The sequence below is a fragment of the Lagopus muta genome, chromosome 13 (assembly GCF_023343835.1).
Source record: "Lagopus muta isolate bLagMut1 chromosome 13, bLagMut1 primary, whole genome shotgun sequence".
In the NCBI taxonomy this organism is placed as follows: Eukaryota; Metazoa; Chordata; class Aves; order Galliformes; family Phasianidae; genus Lagopus; species Lagopus muta.
Genome location: NC_064445.1, coordinates 18,386,131 through 18,407,569, shown reverse-complemented (window position 1 = coordinate 18,407,569; position 21,439 = coordinate 18,386,131). Strand labels below are relative to the sequence as shown.

The 21,439-nt window shown below is 37.7% G+C and overlaps 2 protein-coding genes across 5 annotated transcripts in view; both read left to right on the top strand.

The window, feature by feature from the left end:
* FMR1 (fragile X messenger ribonucleoprotein 1) overlaps window positions 1-2,716 on the top strand; it is a 31,907-nt gene extending 29,191 nt beyond the window's left edge. For 3 of the 4 annotated variants that reach the window (XM_048959926.1, XM_048959930.1, XM_048959929.1), the window contains exon 15: window positions 731-2,716. In XM_048959926.1, coding sequence (XP_048815883.1) covers window positions 731-892 — 162 coding nt within the window. In that variant the 3' untranslated portion in view covers window positions 893-2,716. The remainder of the gene's footprint in view (window positions 1-730) is intronic. The other variant, XM_048959928.1, reaches the window with a different exon arrangement.
* A 122-nt stretch (window positions 2,717-2,838) lies between these two features.
* Window positions 2,839-20,636, top strand: FMR1NB (FMR1 neighbor). The gene is made up of 6 exons (XM_048959941.1): window positions 2,839-6,385; window positions 11,148-11,261; window positions 12,738-12,875; window positions 15,881-15,977; window positions 19,328-19,466; window positions 20,290-20,636. The coding sequence occupies exons 1-5, from the start codon at window positions 6,283-6,285 to the stop codon at window positions 19,428-19,430; spliced, it is 555 nt and encodes a 184-aa protein (XP_048815898.1). The 5' UTR covers window positions 2,839-6,282; the 3' UTR covers window positions 19,431-19,466; window positions 20,290-20,636.
* Window positions 20,637-21,439: the final 803 nt, after the last annotated feature.

Here is a 21,439-nt window from a genome sequence, read left to right as displayed (position 1 = left end):
AATCATCAGTCATAATTTTTTTTGTTGCTCTGAGATTTAGAGGTAATTTGTTTTAAGTTAGTACTGAAATATGCTTGAAACCTGACAAATCAAATCATAAAACCTTCTTGTAGTATTTTAAGTAATAAGCTAGAAGTAGTACTAAGGGATTACCTCCTACAAGTTAGAAACATTTAATGCTTATTTGAGTGTTTATAAAATGTGGCTATTTATAACAGTCATGTCAGTCTTGTTGGTGGATTCAGTGACTTTTTTTCAGGTTCAAAAGGTGCATGGGTAGGTGACCTTTTATTGTTGATACCATTTCATGATTTTTCTAGAACTCTTTTTTTTTTTTTTCAAAATGCTTCTATACAACTCGAACCTTGAATTTTTAAAAATGAAATGATGTTTCAGAGTTACATGTACTGAAAGTTCTTCAACTTCTTCTTGCACATACACTTTTTCTTCCAGTCTCAGGAGGGTGTGAGTGCAGGGAACGCCTTTCAAAGGCTAGGTAGTCTAGAGTGTGAGGTGGCTTTTTTGTGTGTGCGTTTCAAGGAACATGGCTTTTTCAAACATAATCGTGTGGTGCCTGTTTTCAGCTAGTTGTCTTTAACAAAGCCTTAAGGATCTGGCACTACTTTTCTGACTTTAATAAAAAGCTCTCCTTCCTGGCTGCAAAGGTTGCAAGTACGTAAGGGGTAGACAAAAGGAGGAGAATGCTTTATATAACTCTGACTTGTTCCAGATCAGAATTGACTGCAATAATGAAAGGAGTGTTCACACTAAAACATTACAGAATACCTCCAGTGAAGGCAGCCGGCTGCGCACAGGTAAAGAACGTAATCAGAAGAAAGAGAAAGCGGACAACGCAGATGGCCAACAGCCGCTGGTGAACGGAGTACCCTAAACTGCATAAGTCTGAAGTCATATTTCCTATACTGTTCAGTAATTCCTATTCCACGTTAGAGAAACTTGTTAGGCCAAAGACAAATAGTAGGCAAGATGGCGCAGGGCATGAAATGAACATATGTTCTCTGTTAGCCTTTTTTTAACATCAACAGTATGCAGTTGTTTTCAGAATAAAAAGTTATTAAAATATTTGCATAAAAAATACCTGAATTTCCGAAAATCGCTTTCAAGTACATATTGCACTTCAAACAATTAAAGAACCTTTTTTGTTTGTTTTAAAAATACTGAGCTGTGCATTGGTAAACTTTCTGTTCAGTTGTACCATTTTAACGCACTGGGTCAAAATCACTGCTCAATTTCAATTCTCAGAATAAATAGTGTTTGCAGTAATCAAATTGGCTTCTGTTTTCAATCTAACTTACAAGTTCTTCATGAAATGCTATGTCGTTTTATGTCCTGTGTCACGTTCTGGTCCACCTTTTTCAGTATTTTAGTGGACCCTGAAATATGTGTGATGTAACAGTTGTCATTTTCATTAGCAAAAAAAGTTGTATGATCTGTGCCTTTTTTATATCTTGGCAGGTAGGAATACTATATTTGGATGCAGAATTCAGGGAAGATGAGTTGGTAACACTAAATGTAAAATATATGTAGCAATCTTTGTCAGATGTTAGTACTTTATAGACAAGTGCATGCTTTCCATAATTTTTTCCTTACATAAACATTGGGTTAGGCAGTTATAAGAATAGGAAATTTATTTTGCACTGAAGATTTGGCGAATAGTGTTACTGAAAAAGGGGTTGTAACTTTTTCTTTGTAGGCAGTATAGATTTTTTAAAAAAAAAAACTAAAAAAAAACTTTACGTTGTGGAGAACTTAAAGGAAAAAAAAAATGAGAAAAAGAAGCAACAACAAAAAAATACAACTCATTGTTACTGAGGGAACAAAAGTAATTTGTTCACATCTAGTAATGTGTGCCTGCTGTTTGGCCAGATGACCAGTTTAAAGCGCTAATGTTTTTCATCCTCCCAAAAAGTTCTGCATTGTTATTTTAATTTGGGGACTATCTCAGGAGAGGTAGAAAGAAAATCACCGTCCTGAAAAGTCCTGGTGTAGTAACTGGAGATGCTGTGGTTGGAACAAATCCATCATACTTTGAGGTACAAGGTCTGAATTACCAGCCCATTGGAATGAGATGCAGAATTTGATCCAAAGTATAGTGGTACACTAGGGAAGGGTGGGAAGTAGTGGGAGGAGCTGTGCTTTCTTTTATTTTTCATCACACGTTAAGCTTAATGGGCACAGCTATATAAGTACCTCTGTTTTAATCCATTTTTTTTTATTCAAATTACTCCAGAATGAGAGCCACTCATTATGTACAGAATTGTACAAACTTGACCTTGCCTCTGATGTATTTTGTGAGTTTTGTTTCTCTGCTTCCTACATTCACTGTTTTCCTTGCATACAGGTGAGAATACTAAAAATGGCAACAAACTGCACATGATTTAACAAATATAAAAATGTCTTAAAAAGTATTGCCAAACATTAATGTTGATTTCTAGTTATTTATTTTGGGAATGTATAGTATTTGAAAACAGAAATTGGTACCTTGCACACATCATCTGTAAGCTGTTTGGTTTAAAATACTGTAGATAATTAACCGAGGTAGACTGACCTTGTAATGTAACTGCTCTTGGGCAATATTCTCTGTACATATTAGCTACAACAGATTGGATTTTATGTTGACATTTGTTTGGTTATAGTGCAATATATTTTGTATGCAAGCAGTTTCAATAAAGTTTGATCTTCCTCTGCTAACTGATGTTGATGCAATCCTTATAAATGATTGCTTTAAAAAAATCTCAAGGCAAGTAGAGAATATATTTCTGTTTAGACCTTAGCTGTAGCCTTTGGTACTTTCACATTCTAGAAGAATTCTGAACTATTACCAGTTTTCAAAAATATGGCGCATAATGCTCAAGAAAACTTTCTCATTATGAAATGGTACAACATCTGTTGATTTGTCACACTATGTGCACTATATCTCTTAAAATTAGTGGTGAGTTTACTAAGGTGTTAACTAGGTTAAATGTGAGGTTAAAATACCTTTCTGACTAATTAGTCACATTCCGTTTTCAAGTGCATTTTGGAATTATGACCTTTCAGTATTTGTGTACTTAACATGTATCCCTTTCAATTCAAATTCTAGTGTTTTTAAATGTTATTAAATTTCAACAAATTAAACTGTGAATCTAAATGTTTAGTTTTATTTTGAAAAATCATGTGATGGTTAAAAAAAAAAAAAAAACAACTTGAAAGTGCAACAAATGTCTGATCCTTGAGTGCAGGTCTGTCGTATTGGTAACTTATAAAGTATGATCGAAGGAATTAAAATTATTTTGAAAATAAAGTTCTTTAAACAGAGTGGGGGTATTTGTGAATGATGGCAGTTTAAATTCAATAGGGTTAACCTCAAAGCCTTATAAATGAACAAATGTTAATGAAAGTAGAAAGTCTGTTTACTTTCTGTATTGAATGCGTTTTTGCTAATATTGTTGGGTAGTCAAGATTCTCAGGATTTGCTTAAAATACTGTCAGGAATCAATTTTCTCAGGAAGAGACCCTTTCTATCTTGATGGTAGATCTACTCGATGAGTATTTGTGAGTTCAAGAAGCAAATCAATGAACTTGAGTATGGAAACTTTTTAGATGGCCTATTTGTGGGTTGGCTTTTTCTACCGTTTTGTGTAACTAAAATAAAATGTTCTTTGCTTGTCCATTTCAGCAGGCCAAAAACAAGTAAAGTGCTGCAGGTAAGTTGAGTGAGTAGACTCTGTTCTTTGTAGGAACGCTTACTGTGAAAGGTAACTTATTTTTCTGAGCTGCAGCATATCTTCTTCAAAACTCATACATCGAATATTAAAGGGGAATAGATTGAGTAGTTGGCAGTGTACTTGCAGTGTATTCCACAGTTGCTTCAGGAGCCCTGATGTGTGGTTGTGGTAAGTGGTGTTCTGTATTAAACAACAAAAGGAAAGGTGATCCTCAGGGTTTCTTAACTATGTGTATTGTTGAAGACTTTCTTGAAACAGTAGCAGCTGTAATAGTAGAACTGAGTGTTTTGATGCTGATAATGTTATTTAATGCAGTTTTTTCAGTTGCATGATGAGTTTACCATCAACTTGAACATAAGAGTTACATTTTCATCTTAAAAAAATGCTAGTCAGAAGCTTCTCCAGCTGTGTTCGCATCCATTAAATCACAGTGGCTAGAAGAAATGTAATATCTGAATGCATAGGGCATCTTTATGTATGCTATGAAAATTGATGCTAGTTCTTCAGAGTTAAGTGTTCTGAACTGAGTCCGGTTTAGTCTACAGGGTTGTGCTGTCATGAGTTTCACTGAAATAAGTCAGTTTCACGTGATGTTTTCATACTTACTTACAGTAGAAGAGCTTGTCTTCACTGCAGTAGCTCTCCACTCTCTGGAAGTATGAGTTTTTCACGGCAGCCTGTGGATCTTATGCCCACAACAAGTAATGAATATTCCTAACAGTCATTCTCAGCTGTACCTCATGTTTGCCACTTCTGCTTGCATGATACATGGATCACTGATCTTGAGCAATTCCTGATGGAGATAAATAACACTAAATTGAGTATGGACTGGTTGCTACTGTGTTGGTTTTTTTTATTATTATTTGAAGCCTGTTTTAAAGAAATGCTTAAAGTAATTTCTAAGTGCCCTATGAAACTGGATCATAAGCAAAAAAAAAAAAAAAAAAGAAAAAAAAAGCAACAATTATAGATGAATTCTTTAAGTTTCTAGTGGGGGTTCAATAAGACAAGATTCTCATGTTTTTGCTCTGAATAAAAGAAACCGATTTCCAATAAATGCAGGTAATTTAAACAAAACTAGCATCTCATAGGTGTAGTCTCTAAATGATGAGGAACTATTGTAGAAGTGCTAATAGTGAAAATTTGTTTGAGGTCATATTGGGGGGTATTTTTTGCTGATGGATTTAGTCTATACTCAAGGCTCAAGTTAGATTTAATAAAATCAATTGTCTGTTTTGAGGAGTGTATTTTAATGGCATGAGGTATCCTTTACCTGGTCTGCATATGTGTCTATTAGATGGTATCCCTGTATTGTATGTTAGTGGCACAAGTGTAATCTTAACTTAGTGAGTTAAAAGACTGAGTCTTCTAGCAGTCTGCTCCTTGGGAGGCTGACTTTTTCAAACCACATATGCAGCTTCTTTTTCTGGTCTGTCAAACATTAGCTTCAGTTCCACATCTACACTGTTTGTTCTGAGCTACATCATAAGGAACATGTAGTCCATTGTGACGAGGAGGTTTGATTCTGTGTGGAGTTGCAGAGGATAGCCGTGATCTTACTGATCCAATTGTAGAAGAAAGCATAAGGAAAGTATGTTGGGGAGAAACTATAATGGGTGTCCTGAGATTTAGATTCCTATTCTCTTTTTTAAAAAAAAAAAAAAAAAAAAAAAAAAAAAGCTGCCAGATGTAAAGTTTCTCCTTGGGACAACAAATGTGTGTTACTGTACAGGTTAGGTATGTTCAAAGTGCGAGGAAGTGTTCCTCATTTAGCAGCAGCAGCTCAGACAGCAGGCCCTTCAAAGGACAATACCTGCATAAAACACAACTGTTCTGTTCTCTGTACAGCACTTAAGAAAATAGGGTTCTGTTCCCTTACCAATGCTAACCAAATCCCTGGTTTAAGCTGTCTTAATACGTGTTATAGTGATTGAAAAAGATCTTTTAGTGTTTCAGAACAGGAGCAGCAGGCAGTGAAACATAGCATCTGGTGCAGCAATCTTCTGGGGGTGGTTGGAGGTGTAAAACCCAACTTGAGTTAAATTGATACAAATGACTTCAGGATTTTAAAAGTATTTTTATCCATTATATCTCTTTTTTTTTTTTTTTGTCACCTTTTTTAAAATGTTTTTATTTAAAGCATTTCATATTCTCTGATGTTGGGAAAACTGAAGAACTCTGTAAGCTAAACTAGAATTCTGTTGTAAGCTTCTGACAATTTTGAATTCTTCAGTGCTCCTTCTGTTCACTAAATACAAATTAGAATACTTGGCTACAAGTGATCTTTCAAGGTGTTATTATCTAGCTTGAGGTACTTTGAAGAGATGTATTTCCCCGTCCCCCCCACAGTCCCGATTTAACAAACTGCCTCCCTGTAAGCTCAAAAATGAGTAATTTATTCAGAATCACTTCTTATCACCAAATGTTTTGTTGAATTTAGCCTCCTTATTTGGGAGGAGGGTAGCAGACATTCTGCTCCGTGCAGCAATCTGTCGTGTTTGTTGTAGTGCATAAGTGCAAAGCTAAAAGATCAGAAGTTTCTGTGTGTAACCACATGCCTTATTGCGTTTGGTTTATTACAGTAATGCTGCAAGGAGTTGGCACTCATCTGGCATGGAACTATGTCATATTGATACTGCTTCATAGCATCAGTTCATGTGAGTTTTCACGGTGAAAAGTGATTTCATAGAAGCAAGTAACATGCCTATAAAGCTACAGTCTTGTTGTCTTGGCATCGATTGGAAAATACTGAAGAGCGTGACAAAGTTAGGCACTCAGATGGGATTGGTCAGAGTCCTGTCACTTGAATACAGCAAATGTTTTTTCAAGAACTGTAGTTCCCACTGATGTTTGTGCCTGTGAGAAATGTGCTGCTTGTTGCATCCTGGGTAATACACCTGTCTTGCTTTAATTTGTTTGTTGATTTTTTTTTTCCCCACTTACACTACATTTTACAAGATACAGTTGTTTTTCCTAAAACCTGTTGAGATCTGATATTTGCTTACTGCAGCAGGTGGCTCAAAATAGTTAATGATTATTTTTGTTAAGCTGTTAACTTGCATTCAAATGAAGTTAAATGTCATCTGAAATGCACTTAAAGTATCAGCCCACACATTAAGCTTGCTATTAATCCTTCATGCTTTGAGAATCCACATCTGAGGCGGCATCTTGTTGAAGAGCTACCAATTTGCTGCAAAACTCATTGTAAAATGCTTTTGCAGTACCTAGATCAGTAAGTCATTCTGTTTGCAAATAAGCAAAAACATCTTTAATAGGTATGCATGTATGAAATCTAATATAGATACAAATGTGATTGGCAGTGTCTATTACACGGTTTGTCTCTTTAAGCCAAGTTTGATATGGTTTAATAAGGTGAGGGAGTAGTAAGAAAGACAATTGTGGTCATCTTTTCAGGTGTTACTTATCAAACTGATTGCCAGATAGATCACTGCATGAACTTCCTAGGAAATTATTACAAAACTTATTTCAAACTTTGTTTGAAACCTGAATTCCTTTAAAATTTCTAACTTGATCATCAAGGCTGGTGGAGAAACAGTGATGTATCTGCTAATGTGAAGTTTGTTGGTCAGTTTCCTGTTAAACATTCATCTCAGTCCCTTTTTTTGATGTGAATTCAATTATGCCTATGATGCTTCTTTTTCCTAAGACTGTCACATGGCACTGAAAAAGTAAATTGTGCCCCAAGACAAATAGAGCATTTATGTACTTGGAACTAAAGGTGTTCCTTTCTTGAGAATAACTCCAAAAAACAAGCAAAAAAACCTTAAGTTATTTGAATACATTAGGTTTTGGTTAGGCACTGTAGAACTGTGAAATGCCTTTCAATAAATTGTCACTGAAAGCTCTTACAGTTCTGATTATGTAAGTTTTTCCTGGGGGGGGGAGGGGGGGGGGGGGTGGAGTGGGGGGGAAGGCAAATAGTAATTCTGCGTTCTTCCACACTGTAAAATAGTTGATTTCTAGCGGAGTCCCCCTGTGATTTTTACTTCTGCTTTGATGAAAAAAAGGTAGAGTGAGACAACAAGGCTTACTGATTATACTTTCCTCAAAGCAGTATAGTTGTAAGGTGATTGAGAAGTCTTGAAATCTTTTGATGATGAGCTGGGAACCAGAGGTAACAGGAGAAGGCAGCAGGGAACTAGGTGAAAATACTTAAAAGTAATTAAGGAGTTATCCTCTAAGAAGGTGGCAGGACCAGCTTCCCAGTTGAAGTGCTCTACAGCAACGCATGCAGCTTGGGAAACAAAGAGAAAGCCACCACACTACCAAAAAAACATGGCATAGTTGCTGCCCTGAATCCTGGTAGGGTGATTCCCATGACTGTGGTGTGGTTATCAATATCTACAAGCTGTTCAGAGGAGACAGGGAAGGAAGGGGGAGGGAGGCATTGCCCCCTACATCAAGGAGAGAATGGAGTGTGAAGAGTTGTCCTTGAAGAATGGCCATGAGCAAGTCAAAAGCCTATGGGTGTGAATTAGAGACTTAGGCAACAAAGGGAGCTTTGTGGTTGGGGTCTTCTTCAGGCCACCTCTTGCACCAGAGCCTGTGGAAGCCTTACACCTCCAGCTACAGGAGTTGTTGCAATCACAGGCTCTTGTCTTGGGGGGGGGCTTCAACTACAGTTGATGATGTGGATGGAAAACACTTGTAGGAGAAAAGCTAGATTATTTTTATTGATTATAATATGGATACAGTATGGTGATTTAATGAAGCATAATTGTAACCAAGGCAGCAACTTCACAAGATTTGAGATGGTTGTATGCACTTGGTTATTTACTGCAGAGAGAGTAGGGTTAAAAATGCTCATACAGGAAGCCCTCTCACTGAGTCAGGAGGCTCAGAGTTGATTCCCTTCTTTTCTGAACTCCTTGAACCGCAGAGATAAAGAGCCACAGTGCAGCTGAATCCCCTCCCAGTCCCGACTTGGTCAGCAGTTTGTGTTGGGCTTGTATGCGTACAAGCAATCTAAGATACAATCTTTGTGAGGCTAACAAAGCTTACAGTCAAAGATGTAATCTTCGTGAGGCTAATGCAGTCTTAAACAATTGGTCACTTACCAAAGATCTGTATCCTTAAGGTGTCTTGATGTCAGGGTGTAAGGGATATCTGTGTAAGGTGACCTCAAGAGGTGTCCGTGCTCCAGCAGCCCACAGCCATGCAGGGGAGCTCAAAGGGGCTCTTGTACTTCTCTCTGTTTATGGGGTAAGATGTTTGACTCATAGGTTGCTTTTTAGGCATGTGCTCAATTGGTCCTCAGCTGTTGTACCAGGGGTCTGCTATCAGTTCTTTTAGTCTCTGGTTTGAGACAGAATGATGGTTGTTGGTCTGTTTCAGCAAGAGTATTACGAATACTGCTGTTCATTTTCTTCCTGTACAGGGTCTTGTGAGCAAAGTCAGGTTGAAGAATGGAACTGAGGGACAAAAACGGGCAGGGAAGTGGTGAGCAGGAGGAGCCCACTGTCACAGTGATGGAGTTCACGCTCCTGATGGATATGAGACAGACAAAATCAGGACACTACACTTTAGGAATGCCAGTTGCTTGCTCTTCAGGGGGTGAGTCAACAGAGCTCCCTGGGCATCTGTCACCAAAGACAAGGGAGCAGAACATAAGTGGTGGATCTCTAAGGAAGTTTTCCTTACAAGAGCTTTCCTTCTCTGTAAGAATTCTGGAAAGGCAAGAGACCAGCACAGCTAAACTGGGACTGGTTGGTCAGACTGAAGAGAAAGATTTTTCTCAGGTAGTGGAAGAAGGGACAGGTACCCTGGAAAGAGTGTAGGGTTCTATGGGTCCTGGTGAGATGCATCCCACAGTCCTGAGAGAATTGGCTGACATAGTCACAAAGCCATTCACTATGATATTTCAGAAGTCATGACAGTCCTGAGGAGGCCTTGGTTACTGGAAAAAAGGCAATGTCATATCCTTTTTTAAGAAGAGTAGAAAGGATGATCTGAGAACTACCAACCTTTCAGCATCACCCCAGTGCTGGGGAAGTTCACGGAGCAGATACTCCTGGAAGCTATACTGAGGCACGTGGGGATGTCTTCGTGGAGGGCAGGTCCTGCCTGACCAACCTTTTGGCTTCTGCAATGGTGTAACTGTGTCAGTGGGTAAGGGAACAGCCACTGATGTCATCTATCTGGACTTCAGTAAGGCCTTTGACAGTCCCCCACATCCTTCTCTCCAAATCAGAAAGACAGGGATCAAACAGGTGGATTGTTTGATGGGTGAGGAACTATTTATGAGATCTTACCTAGAGGGTGCTGGTCAGTGGTTCAATATCCAGATGAAGACCAGTGAAGTGGTATCCCTAAAGAGTCAGTGTTGGAACCAGTGCTCTTTAATGTCTTCATCAGTGACATTGATGGTGAGATCAAGCGCACCCTCAGCAAGTTAGCGGATGACACCAAGCTGCGTGGTGCTGTCAGCATGCCTGAGGGATGGGATGTCGTCCTGAGGGACTTAGGCTGAGCGGTCCAGAAGAACTCGTGAGGTTCAACAAAGCCAAGTGCAAAGTCTGTCACCTGGGTTGTCATTACCAGGATGAGCTGGGGAATGTAAGGATAGAGGACAGCCTTACTGAAAAGGACTTTGGGGTGCTGGTGGATGGCAGCTGGACATGAACCAACACTGTGCTCTCGCAGTCCAGAAAGCCAACTGGATACTGGATGATTCCAAAGCAGCACAGCCAGCAGGGCGAGGAGGGGATCTGCCCTTCTGCTCCGTGCTGTGAGACCTCACCTGGAGCGCTGCGTCCAGATGGGGAGTGCTCAGCACAGGAGAGACACGGAGCTGTTGGAGCGCATCAGAGGAGGGCACAAAAACGATGTGAGGGATGGAACACCTCCCTGCGAGGACAGGCTGAGAGCTGGGCTGTGCAGCACGGAGAAGGAAGGCTGTGGGGAGAGCTGAGAGCGGCCTGTGGGTATCTAAAGGGCAGTTTACAGAAAAGAAGGGACAGACTTCTTAGCATGGTCTGCGGTGAAAGAAGAAGGGGAAATTGTTTCCAACTGAAAGAGGAAATTTAGATTGGGTATAAGCAGAAGTTCTGCTTGCATGTATAAGAAAATACAACTGTAGTATAGAATTTTCATGTAACCTGCACACTTTATGTGAACAGTAGTGATTTTTTTCTTTTCAATTTCCACGTGAGTTGACTCCTTTATTTAAATTTCATAGTTTTAATTCTTTACTCATTGTGGTTCATGAAGCAGTTTGACATGATATAATTGAATGCAATGGAAAGACATCTGTGCTTAACCTCAGTAGCCATCAGCAGTCACAATTCATAATGACTATAAATGCCTTCATAATGAAAAATAATCAGTATGAAAATGTCATTCAATTTAATTAATTACAGATATTTTGATGGTAATGAGCTAATCATTATGAGCTTTCAGGTTTTACATCACCAACTCTTCATGCTTTGGAAAAAAATGAAGTGACAGCCAGCAAACTTATCACGAAACTGAAAGATGCATCTGAAGCTCTTTTAAACTTCTTCAGGCCAGTGAGTAAGTGCCATTTCATCACTGCAGCACTATTTCTTTCCTCTTCTTCCACCTTACTTTTAGTACAGTTTTTCACTCCTTAACTGTTGGCACTCAGTCTATTTAAAACCCCTCAGTCTGATACTGTAAAATTCACTAGTTCTTATCAAAAATATACTGTTAAATGTGCTGTTTGAACCATCACAAATTTGCTTCAATTGCATTACTTCTGTCTTATAAAACTATCTGTCATCAACGAGCTGACCTAGAAGTGCTGGACAATTTGATGTAGAATTCACCTTCCCATATTTTCTTGCATCCGTTTTGAGTTAGTTTTGTAGTCTGCTTGTGTAAGCATATTTTGCTCAGTAGTAGTCACTCCCATTTCTACTAGCTAAGGAAGGATTCAGGACCATTAGATAAGACTCTTGAACTGCTGAAATTAATTGATGAGGTGTGCGTTACTTTCAGAAAACTATTGAGAAACAAATCAAAATAGAATGTATTTGCTAATAGCAGTAAGAAAGATAAAATCCATGAAATGTGGAGAAAGTGCACAGTATGTACAAAATTAGCAAGCCTGGTTCCAGAATGGTTTCATTGACAAATACAAGGCAAATATCACTCATCACTGAATACATAACTGCTTAGTAATAACAATGAAGGTCTTGGTGATTTTCTGCCTAGCTCTAAATAAACACTGAGGTCTTGTGAAGTGCCTGACCTCACGTTTAATATAACTGAATTTGACTACCAGTAATGAATGCGATAAAGGTGAAGCTGGCAATGCAGCCTATCTTGGGAGTAGTAGAACCAAATGATGTTTTGCAGCTTCTGTGGAAGTTTCACGTGAAGGATACTAAGTTTTATAGGAATTAAATCACAGACTGTATGTCAGATCTCTACAGTTTATAAGCCATTTATATGTAACAACGCTTCCCAGGGAAGATCTTATGATTATCCATAAATCTATTTTTAAATAGCAAATTTTAAATTTTACATGTTGTGTTCATTAACTGACTGGGTATCTTAGGTCTTTGCTCATATCAGCTGCTTGTAGTATCATGCAATTAGTGCTGAATGGAGAAATGGTTTGTTGCAATACACTGTATAATCAACCCTTCAAAAATCTAAGACGTTTTAATGTTTCTATTTGTTTGATTGATTTTTTCTTAATTAGAAACAGTGCAGTCAGGAAACTTAGTGTCTTTTAGCTTTAGAAACATGAATAACAAATGTTTTTTAATTCAGTTTTTTAAATGTTTCTTACAGAAAAAAAGCCAATTATTTAAGATCTCGTATGACATGATCGTAGGTTTTCTCTTGACTTTAAAATAAAGACTGATTAGTTTTTGTGGAAGAATTCTACATGAAAGTCAATAACACTGCTTCTAAACAGACTTCTTCAAAACATGCTAGAAGCATGAAAATAGTAGCCTCTCTTTATCTAGGTATTGCTTCTAGAACAGAAATCTTACATTTCACTACTTTTTTTTAAAGCTTGCCGATACAAAGAAAAGTACTCCTTAGTCCCTTGTCATGTAGGAGGGAATATTAATGCAACAGAGTGCTTGGAAAACAGATGTTGTCCTTCCAAAGGCAGACATGAACTGGAATGTTATATCCCGTTTAAAGACAGTAAGTATTCTTCTGTAAATTTTTGCTTCATAGTCAAGTACTTTTCCTGGTAAGACAATGTGATTTTTCATTTCTTTTCTCTCCTTTAGTTTCTTGGGTCACCATTCTCTTTGAAGCAAGCTTAAGTGGGCATTTATTTCTGCATAGAAATACAGAAAACAATTCATCGTCTGGGTAGCTTGTAAACCTCAGCACAAAGAACATGTGATGAAATACAAATAGAAGTAGCTACGTCAGCTAGTACAAAGAATAGAGGGAAGGCTTTCTTTGTGGAAATGGAAGGGTGGTGAGTTTAATACAAAGAAGTGAATCTGTGAAAGTTCTATAAAGAAAAGTTGAAGAAATTGGGTGTATTTGTTGAGAAGGAGGTTAAATGGTTATTAAATAGCCATAGAAATCGGTTTGAAGGGTGGTTATTAAGACAAGGAAGCCAAACTGTTTGGTAGGACCAGATGATATGACAGGAAATTGCAACTCGTTGAGGCTTGAGAAATTCAGCTTGGATATTAGGAAATAAAACTTCATTAGAACAGTAGTGAACCTCTTGAACAAGTGTCAGAGAGTTATCTCTAGATCTGTCTGCAGAAAGTTAATTTACTGTGTATGATATCAGAATGCAAGATTGCATAATGTAATACAATATATAACTAGAATTGAGGCTATTAAATGAAATAGATTGAGAGAGAGTTTCCAAAACTGAAGACCTCACTCTGAACTGAAGGCAAAACAGCTGGGAAGCACACCTACACAGTGCCAGGCAGTGAGAAAGAGAGAGAGTCTCATGACTTGTCAGGAGCTTTATCTTTCTTTCTGAACTCAAAGTCCTCTGGGGTATGTAGTTCTTCTCTACAGATATTCAGAAAATCAGCGGTCCACAGAAGTGGGGCATTAACTCTTCAGCTCCCCATGCTTTACGTGATGCTATGATGTGGAATACCGACAACAAAAACCATAGAACCAAGACAAGAAGTCATGAGAAAAAAGGTGGCATCACCTTTATTGAGAGTTTTATGACATGGCCACACAAAGACACAGGTTACTTCACCTAATGGCAATAGTAATACTGCTTCAGGCAGAAGACTGGGCTTCAGGGTGTGCAGAAATTCCTTACAACGAAAACTTTTGATAATTGTTTTCTCAAATTCTACCTTTAACATAACGAATGTAATGTTTTACCTTTATTATTTTCTTTAAGCATAGACTTGGAGTGGATGATATTTTTTTCCTCTTATGAGAGAATTCAGCAATCTTGTTTTATATCCCATGGTTGCACAGCACTGTATGGTAAACGCAGCTTCACTAAAAGCATTGAAACAAATCTTAATTTTTATCTTTTTGTTTCCCTTTTTTTATATAGCATTTAGAAAATGGTGTTGCTTTTTGTTGTGAATTTCCTTCAACAAACTGAAAGATGTACAAAGTTGAAGGCTCTTCTTAGACTCCGTCAGTGAGTTTGGAACAGATCCATCGAGGTCATGTAATCCCATCACTCCCTGCTCAAGTGGGGTCAGCTAGAGGAGCGGGTTTCCTAGGACTCTATCTAGTCAAGTTTTGAATACATGTCCAAGGATAGAGACAGCACAACCCCTCTGGGCAAACCATTCCAGTCTGTAGCATTAGAATGCAATTACCTGTTAAGAACAATGTCAAATGTTGGAATGGTATTTGAAGACTTGTCATAGACTTGAATAGAAACAGAGCTAAGTGTTATCTTGATTTTTCCAACATAGTATTTCCTTTTATATTGTGTTTTTATGCACTGACAATTTAACTGGAAGACTTCTCAGACAGAGGCAATCTTGCCAAATAAGTTAGTATGTTAGTACAAGTTTACTAAAAAGGAAACCAGAACGTAGAGATTAATGGCTTAAGTATTCTTGATAGAATTTGTCATGCATTGATTTCAGAGATTATATTCAGTTTTCTGGAGCTGACTTAATATGCTTATGAAACCTGAGAAAATATCTGTAAGCTAACAAGAAGTTTGATGTACTTGCTCAAAAGCAAACAGGGGTCAGAACCAAACTTGGAATATTTTCCTGTAGTTGAGGCAACACCATGTTCCAGTGCTATGGCAGCCATAAATATGATGCTACTTTTGATAGAAAAAAAAAAAGGTACCATTGAACGCAAGGTCAGCAGACTCTTAGGTGCACACTGCAGAAATCAAGTGTCTTAAGAATATTGTTCCCTAGTTGTGCTTCCTTAATACACACGAAGACACACGACTACAGTGAGAAGAAAAGCTATATAGTGAAAACTCTAGTTGTTTTGCTCATGTTTAGGACATATACTTAATAAGTATATCTAATTTTAATATGTTCTTAAACCCTGACTGCTTGATTCCTTTTATGGTTTGGAAGTAAATTTCAAAGATGGACTATTTTATCAAATTATTTGTAGCTAGCTACTTGAATGTTCCAGGATATACAACATATGTCCAAAGAAATCATCAGCGCTTACTGCCTGGGAGCACATGCTGTTTGCCTTGTAGCAACTGTTGACAGAAGAAGCACTTAACAGACATCAGACTCGTGCCACTTGTGTTTTTGTTTTATGGGCATGGGCTGCACACTTGAATGCTTCTCATCTGGGAGTTTTGTCTTTAACTTCAGTAGGAATAAAATAAAGCTTAAAGAAGACGCTGCAAAAGTTTTGATCTGAAGTAGATAAATAGCATTAGTTATCATGATTTTTGCTCTATAGGACTGTATATACATCTATGTAAGACTCGTTTGATAAAGGACTACAATTTTTCACATGTTGAGATTACTCATGTGATTATTTCTGAAACTAACCAAACGTTTGGGAGTGTTTGAAATCCAGTGGTCAAATTTGACTTGATCTTTCTAATCTGCATGCTTTTTTAGGATTTGCCCCTTTCCTGTTGTGTTGATGATTGAAATACAGGCATGTCTGTCTTCGAGGCTAATCTCTGTCACCTGTACCTCAACATATGTTTTGGACTTGTTTGTAACTAATACAAACTTCCACTGGTCCTACAGGTTTGCAACTGACATTTCGACTGTTTCTGGTTGGGGCGGTAGGATTTTTAATTTTGGGTTGTGTACCATTATATTGCTGTGCCTGCTTCCAGAGGAGGTAAGAATTAGTACACAAACAACTACTTTTACAGTATACTGCTACTAAATGTCAAGGATATGGACAGCTGACATACCTAAAGCCAGTGAGCAGAGAAAAGACTGGGGGAAAATAAGCTGAAAAAGTCATATGACATCATGAAAAATAAATCCTTCTATTTTGGAGCTACATAGTCAATTTGACTTCAGAGCAAAAATAAAATAGCATGTTAATGCTCCAGCAGCCATTCTAAAGACTTAATTATAAAGAATTGGTCTTAGTCCTACTTCCCATAACTGTGAAGCTGCATGTTGATCATATGGGCTCACAGGCTGCAGGTTAGCAGAGAAATCTCCGCATAAAGGCCTGAATGGAACTTGAACAGTAGTGACTGAATGTGAGTTCAGCTCTGTGGGAGCTGGATCCTGTCTTGGGCACGTTTGCTGGCATATGGAAGACCAAACTTTTGTTCCCTCACTTCTCCCATTTTCTTTCCATTGCCACCATCACCTCCTTTCCACACCTGCTTCCTACCACAGGCCTGACCTGCCTTCATATTTATATATATATATATATATATCTCCATGTATCCATATATATTAAAACAATTTGGTTCTACTCTTAAGCAGGAAAGGAAAATCAACAACTGCCAGTTGGGAGCAAAAAAGGTAGTGAAGGAGACTCTGAGAGCAAACAAATCTTTAGGGCATGATGCTACATACCATCCTGTTCTATCCAAAATAAGATTTTATGACACAGTGATCTCTGCACAGGAAACTAAGAACATCAGTTAAAAAAAAATAATAATTTTAAAGAAATAAAAAAAGAAAAAAAAAAAAGAAAAAAAAACAAAAAAGGAAGATTTGAGAAAAGCTTGTCTCACTTCATAAGCTTAAAACAAACAAATGTGAATATATTTTTTTTGCCACTTCCTTTCTCTCTAAGCCGTGGGAAAATTGGAGAAAAAATTGTTCTCTTACCATTACCTTCAAATTATTTCTACAAGCATGACACTGCTTATGAGAACTAATCGACTGCTACATAGGAAATGGCATGTGCAAGTGGGAATTAATTATCTGAAAGATGATATGGAAGAAATGAATGAGCAAAGGCAAGTTGAAAGGATCAAGAAGTAGAAATGAGTTTCTGTAAGGCATAAACATATAGAATTATGCAGTAAGATGGAAGAACATGATGGAAGAACAAAGTAGTAGGCCTTAGGAGAGCAGAAGAGAAGGAGAAGGAGATACTTCAGAGAGAAGGAAATAAATTATTTCAATGCTGCTAACGTATAACAATTTTTTTTTGTTGTTTTGGGTCTTTTTTTTATGGTGGCTCTTTTTAGTGGGTTTTTCCCACTGAATGTATGGAACACATTACAGCCCACGTGTGCTTTGCAAGCAGTTTAGTGTTTGATATTGCAAAGAGTTTTGGCATGAGTGTGTATTCTTATGATAATTGGGAAAATGTAAGCTCTACAGTATTGAAATGGTTAAACTAAGATGGAGCATACTGACGTAATTGGGCTTTATTTTTTTAAGGTGCTGTTTCACATAGCATGATTAATACTAGAGCTTAGTTAATGTAACACAATTGTCTTTGTGGAGATTTTTCTAAAGTTTTTAGTTTTTCCTTTAGTAAGATATTAGTAGACTGAGATTATATACATGCATGTGCACACACACAGACTTCATAAATGTGGCTGTTTAGCAGATGGCTATTTGCTATGGTGTGCCACATTTAGATAAAACCTGCTGTGAAAATCTCCACATTACATCTTACTCTGTGCTCAACAGCTGATGTTGAGCACACAGATAGCTACACTGAGTCACCAGTGACATGGAAAACAGGAGGCAAAGCATTAACATGAAATTATCATATATTTTCTGGAAAATGAATTAATATTTATTCATTGTGAGATAATTCACAATGTTTAAATGATCTTTTTTGTGTTTTTTTTCATAGCCAGTGAAACTGGAATTGCTGTTCTGCTGTGACTTGTTTGTTGTTGTTTTTTTCTTTTTTTCATGTAGTGATTAACCAGATGCTAAATGGTTTTAACTTCCAACATCACACATTTCAGTTCTAAGAAGAAAGCAATCCTATAATATATTAACTTTGATCAGATTTTACTAGTTCTAGAAACTGTTGCTAGAGGATATGTCTTCAAAACACATTCCTTTAAAAAGTCTGAAACCTTCTATTTAGTTGGAAATCCCTGTTCTCGTTAACAGTGCTGTATGGTCAGTGTTGAGAGCTCCCACACACAGTACAAAAGGACATGCACAGAAGTGAAGTGTTGTTCTCTAGACTGACCGAAAAGTAAGAGAGCTTTCTCTGATGAAATTTGGGATAATTGATTAATTCCATTATGCTTCTTGTAGAGCAAAATCTAAGGTTTCCCATAGGATCCTGTATTTATTTATTTTAAGAGGGAGTCCAAATGTAAGTAGCTCTCTGTGGCAGTTTTGCAGGCATTTGTGCTGTGTGGAGGTGGCTGTTTCCCTATAGATGATCAGGTCAAGACATGACCAGGCTGAGAGAACCTATATGTAGGAGCATGGAATTCCTGTAAAATTTATTAAGGAAGCTGCTAGTTTTCAGAGGTTGAGTTACAGCAGTCAAGTTATGTTGCTCAGGTTAGTCTCAGTACTCCTCCACAGCACATGTAAGTTCTGAAATCAGCAAAGCTGGGTTACCACGTCTGACTGGTGACCTCTGTGTTTTGCCTTCTTCGTAGGATATTTTTTAGGCAGGAAGTAATATCTAAATGAGTTGATGCTGCCTGCTCCCTTGCAGTTCCTTATGTGTCTTATCAGCACAACGTCTCTTTTCTTGAAGTGTTCTCTGATGATTTTGTAATCCCCATACCTGTCTTATCCTATCTTCTTTCTCTCCTCTTTTTTTTTTTTTTTTTTTTTTTTTTTTTTGTCTTTTTTTTACTAACAGCCAAAGCCATGATGGGCAGAGTAAGACTCTAAAGAATAGAGTCACTTACTCTCATCACTTACTGATGCCGTATTTGAACAATGTTGTGTAGGTTTTAAATAAAAATTAGTAAAATCTCAGTTTTCTTCTGCTGAATTTTTAGTGCAGTTGTGGGAAGGAGGCCTTCAATTTCAGTTGACCTATTACTGGGAATTTTCTGGTAATGGCTGCAATTTGATGAATCAGCTGGTCAACTGAAATTCATGAAGAAAAGGTAAGAGATGGGAAAACTTATCGAAGTGCTTTGTCAGTCTGTGTTCTGTTGATGAAATGTTGTAGCCCCTGAAGCCAGTAGTATCTTTGACTTCTCTGGAGCTAGGCTTTTGCAGCTAAAACCTTGGTGATCTGGTCTTAATTCGTTTTGTTGTTTCATTTTGTTGTAGTCAGTGTGTCAATCCTTTACGAAGAGCAAACAAAAAAATAGAACAAATTGTGCAGAACAAGAGAGCAAGTAGTGAAGAAATGCGTAGCTTGTTACCAGATTGACTTAAAGGCTTTGAGGATCATAAAAATGAGAGAAAGGTAAACTAAATTTAGAACGTTCTTTTGTTCTTTCAGTTTAGCATTATCTTACTGTTGATTTTATATAGAGTACTAGACATATGTAATATTAAATTCCTGTTGGCTTCCCAGTCCAGTAGATTTTGTCACAAAAGCACTTTTTGTCACAAGCCACCCTCAGTTTCTGCTGTGGGATAAATAATGAATCTGCCAGAATTTGATTCCTGTCCTGGGATGCTAAATGAGAGCCCTGGTGAGGCTCTGGTAGTGCTGCCCAGAGCTGTGGGTCTCCATCTCTGCAGATGCCCAAGGCTGGGCTGTTGTGCCCTGGGCAGCCAGCACACGGTGGGGCTGGGGGACTGTGATGTCCTTTCCAACCCAAATCATTTGGTGATTCAATGAATATTGCAGTCATAGGCTTAAATCCTCTGCCATTTTTGTGTCCCTTATCCCATGTGTAAATTGGGTTACGTGGGAGAACAAAGAAGAAAAATAAGGTTTTTGCTGCTTGCAGGAAACAAGGAGACGTTTTCAATCACTGAGAAATCTTTCCAGTTCTATGGAAAGGGGTGTTTTATACTGGTATTTTCACATAGCTTCAAATCCTACCATTCTTCCTGAACGCTGAAATGCGTGTAATCTGGGCATTAAATGCTATTTACTTTGTCAAACTGCAGCATTCTAAAGGTGACAATGACATAATAACCTCACTGATGTATTTATTTATTAGACAACAAGGAAGTACTTCAGTGAGAGTATTGATATACTGAATTTGCGAATATGTCCCTTAATCAAGTTGTACTGACGTGTAGGTGTTCTCCTTTTTTCTTCTCTTTTGGTGCAGAGGACCATCCATGTAATATTAATGAACTCAAGCAGGAGGAAGACACCAGGATAGTGCACTAACCATGAGTATGCTCTAGAAAATGAGATGATTTGTTTTAGCATCAAAGTAATACACTGTTGTCAGCCCTTATTAATTCTATTGATTTTGCATTATAAATTGTTCATTTCTGTTTCTCTGCACTCATTCTGTATCTCCTTTATGGGGGGGAAAAAAAAAGGGTAATGCTGAAAGGGAAAATCTGCTCATTCCAGCTCCTGAATGCTAAAACCACTTCAGGTACTGATAAAGCATCTTCACAGTTCAGAAAGAGGTCAGCCTTAGAGTGCTATCTGGATTAAGAAGTGATAAAAGAGATGGTTGACGTTAATTACATTGGTGCTGAGTGGCAAGCTTACTGTTTTTGGGGAGTGGACCACTGTAGCACAGCAGTGCTATTCCTACTGAGACGACAAGTAATTCTTTATCTGGCTGCAGAGGGTTTAGGAAATGTATTGTTGGGCAGTTCCTTGAAAGACATGGCAAAGAACTTCAGGAAACTAGTATCATCTCTTCTGCTGTTGTTTCTGTTCATGGTTTATCACTGCACCATAGAACTTCCTTAGATCTTGAGGAGACCTGTCACCCAGGTGATGCCAAAATGTAGTTTCTTTCAGTTTCCCTGAAGAGCAACACAAAATAAGAAATGAATGTGTAATAGTTTTGAACTATTGTAAAGTAAAAATAGGCACTTAAAAAAAAAAAAGTCAGTAGAAATCAGTTTCCCAATAGTAAAGCAACCAGTGGCCCTTTTTCCTTGTGTCTGTGAAATAAGTGTAGTAGCATTTTCAAGAATAATGGTAAATGAATCTTTACCCGTAACCTGAAAAATAAAGACAATAGCTTTTGTCAGAATAGTGATACTTTGAACTGTGTACTCATGGGATTACCCAGTTCATACATTTTTCTTAGTTTTCCTAGTTCTAAAAATGACATTTCTTAAAGCCCAAGTGTAATAGAGTTGAGGTACACATACAGGCAGTCTCATGAAATTGACAGAGCATTTAGTCATCACAAAAAATTAGCATATGCAGAAGTTTTAAAACTTGATATGGCAATCATTGCCCATAGCACTGTATTAGAGATGATTGGGATATAGTTTTGTAAGAAA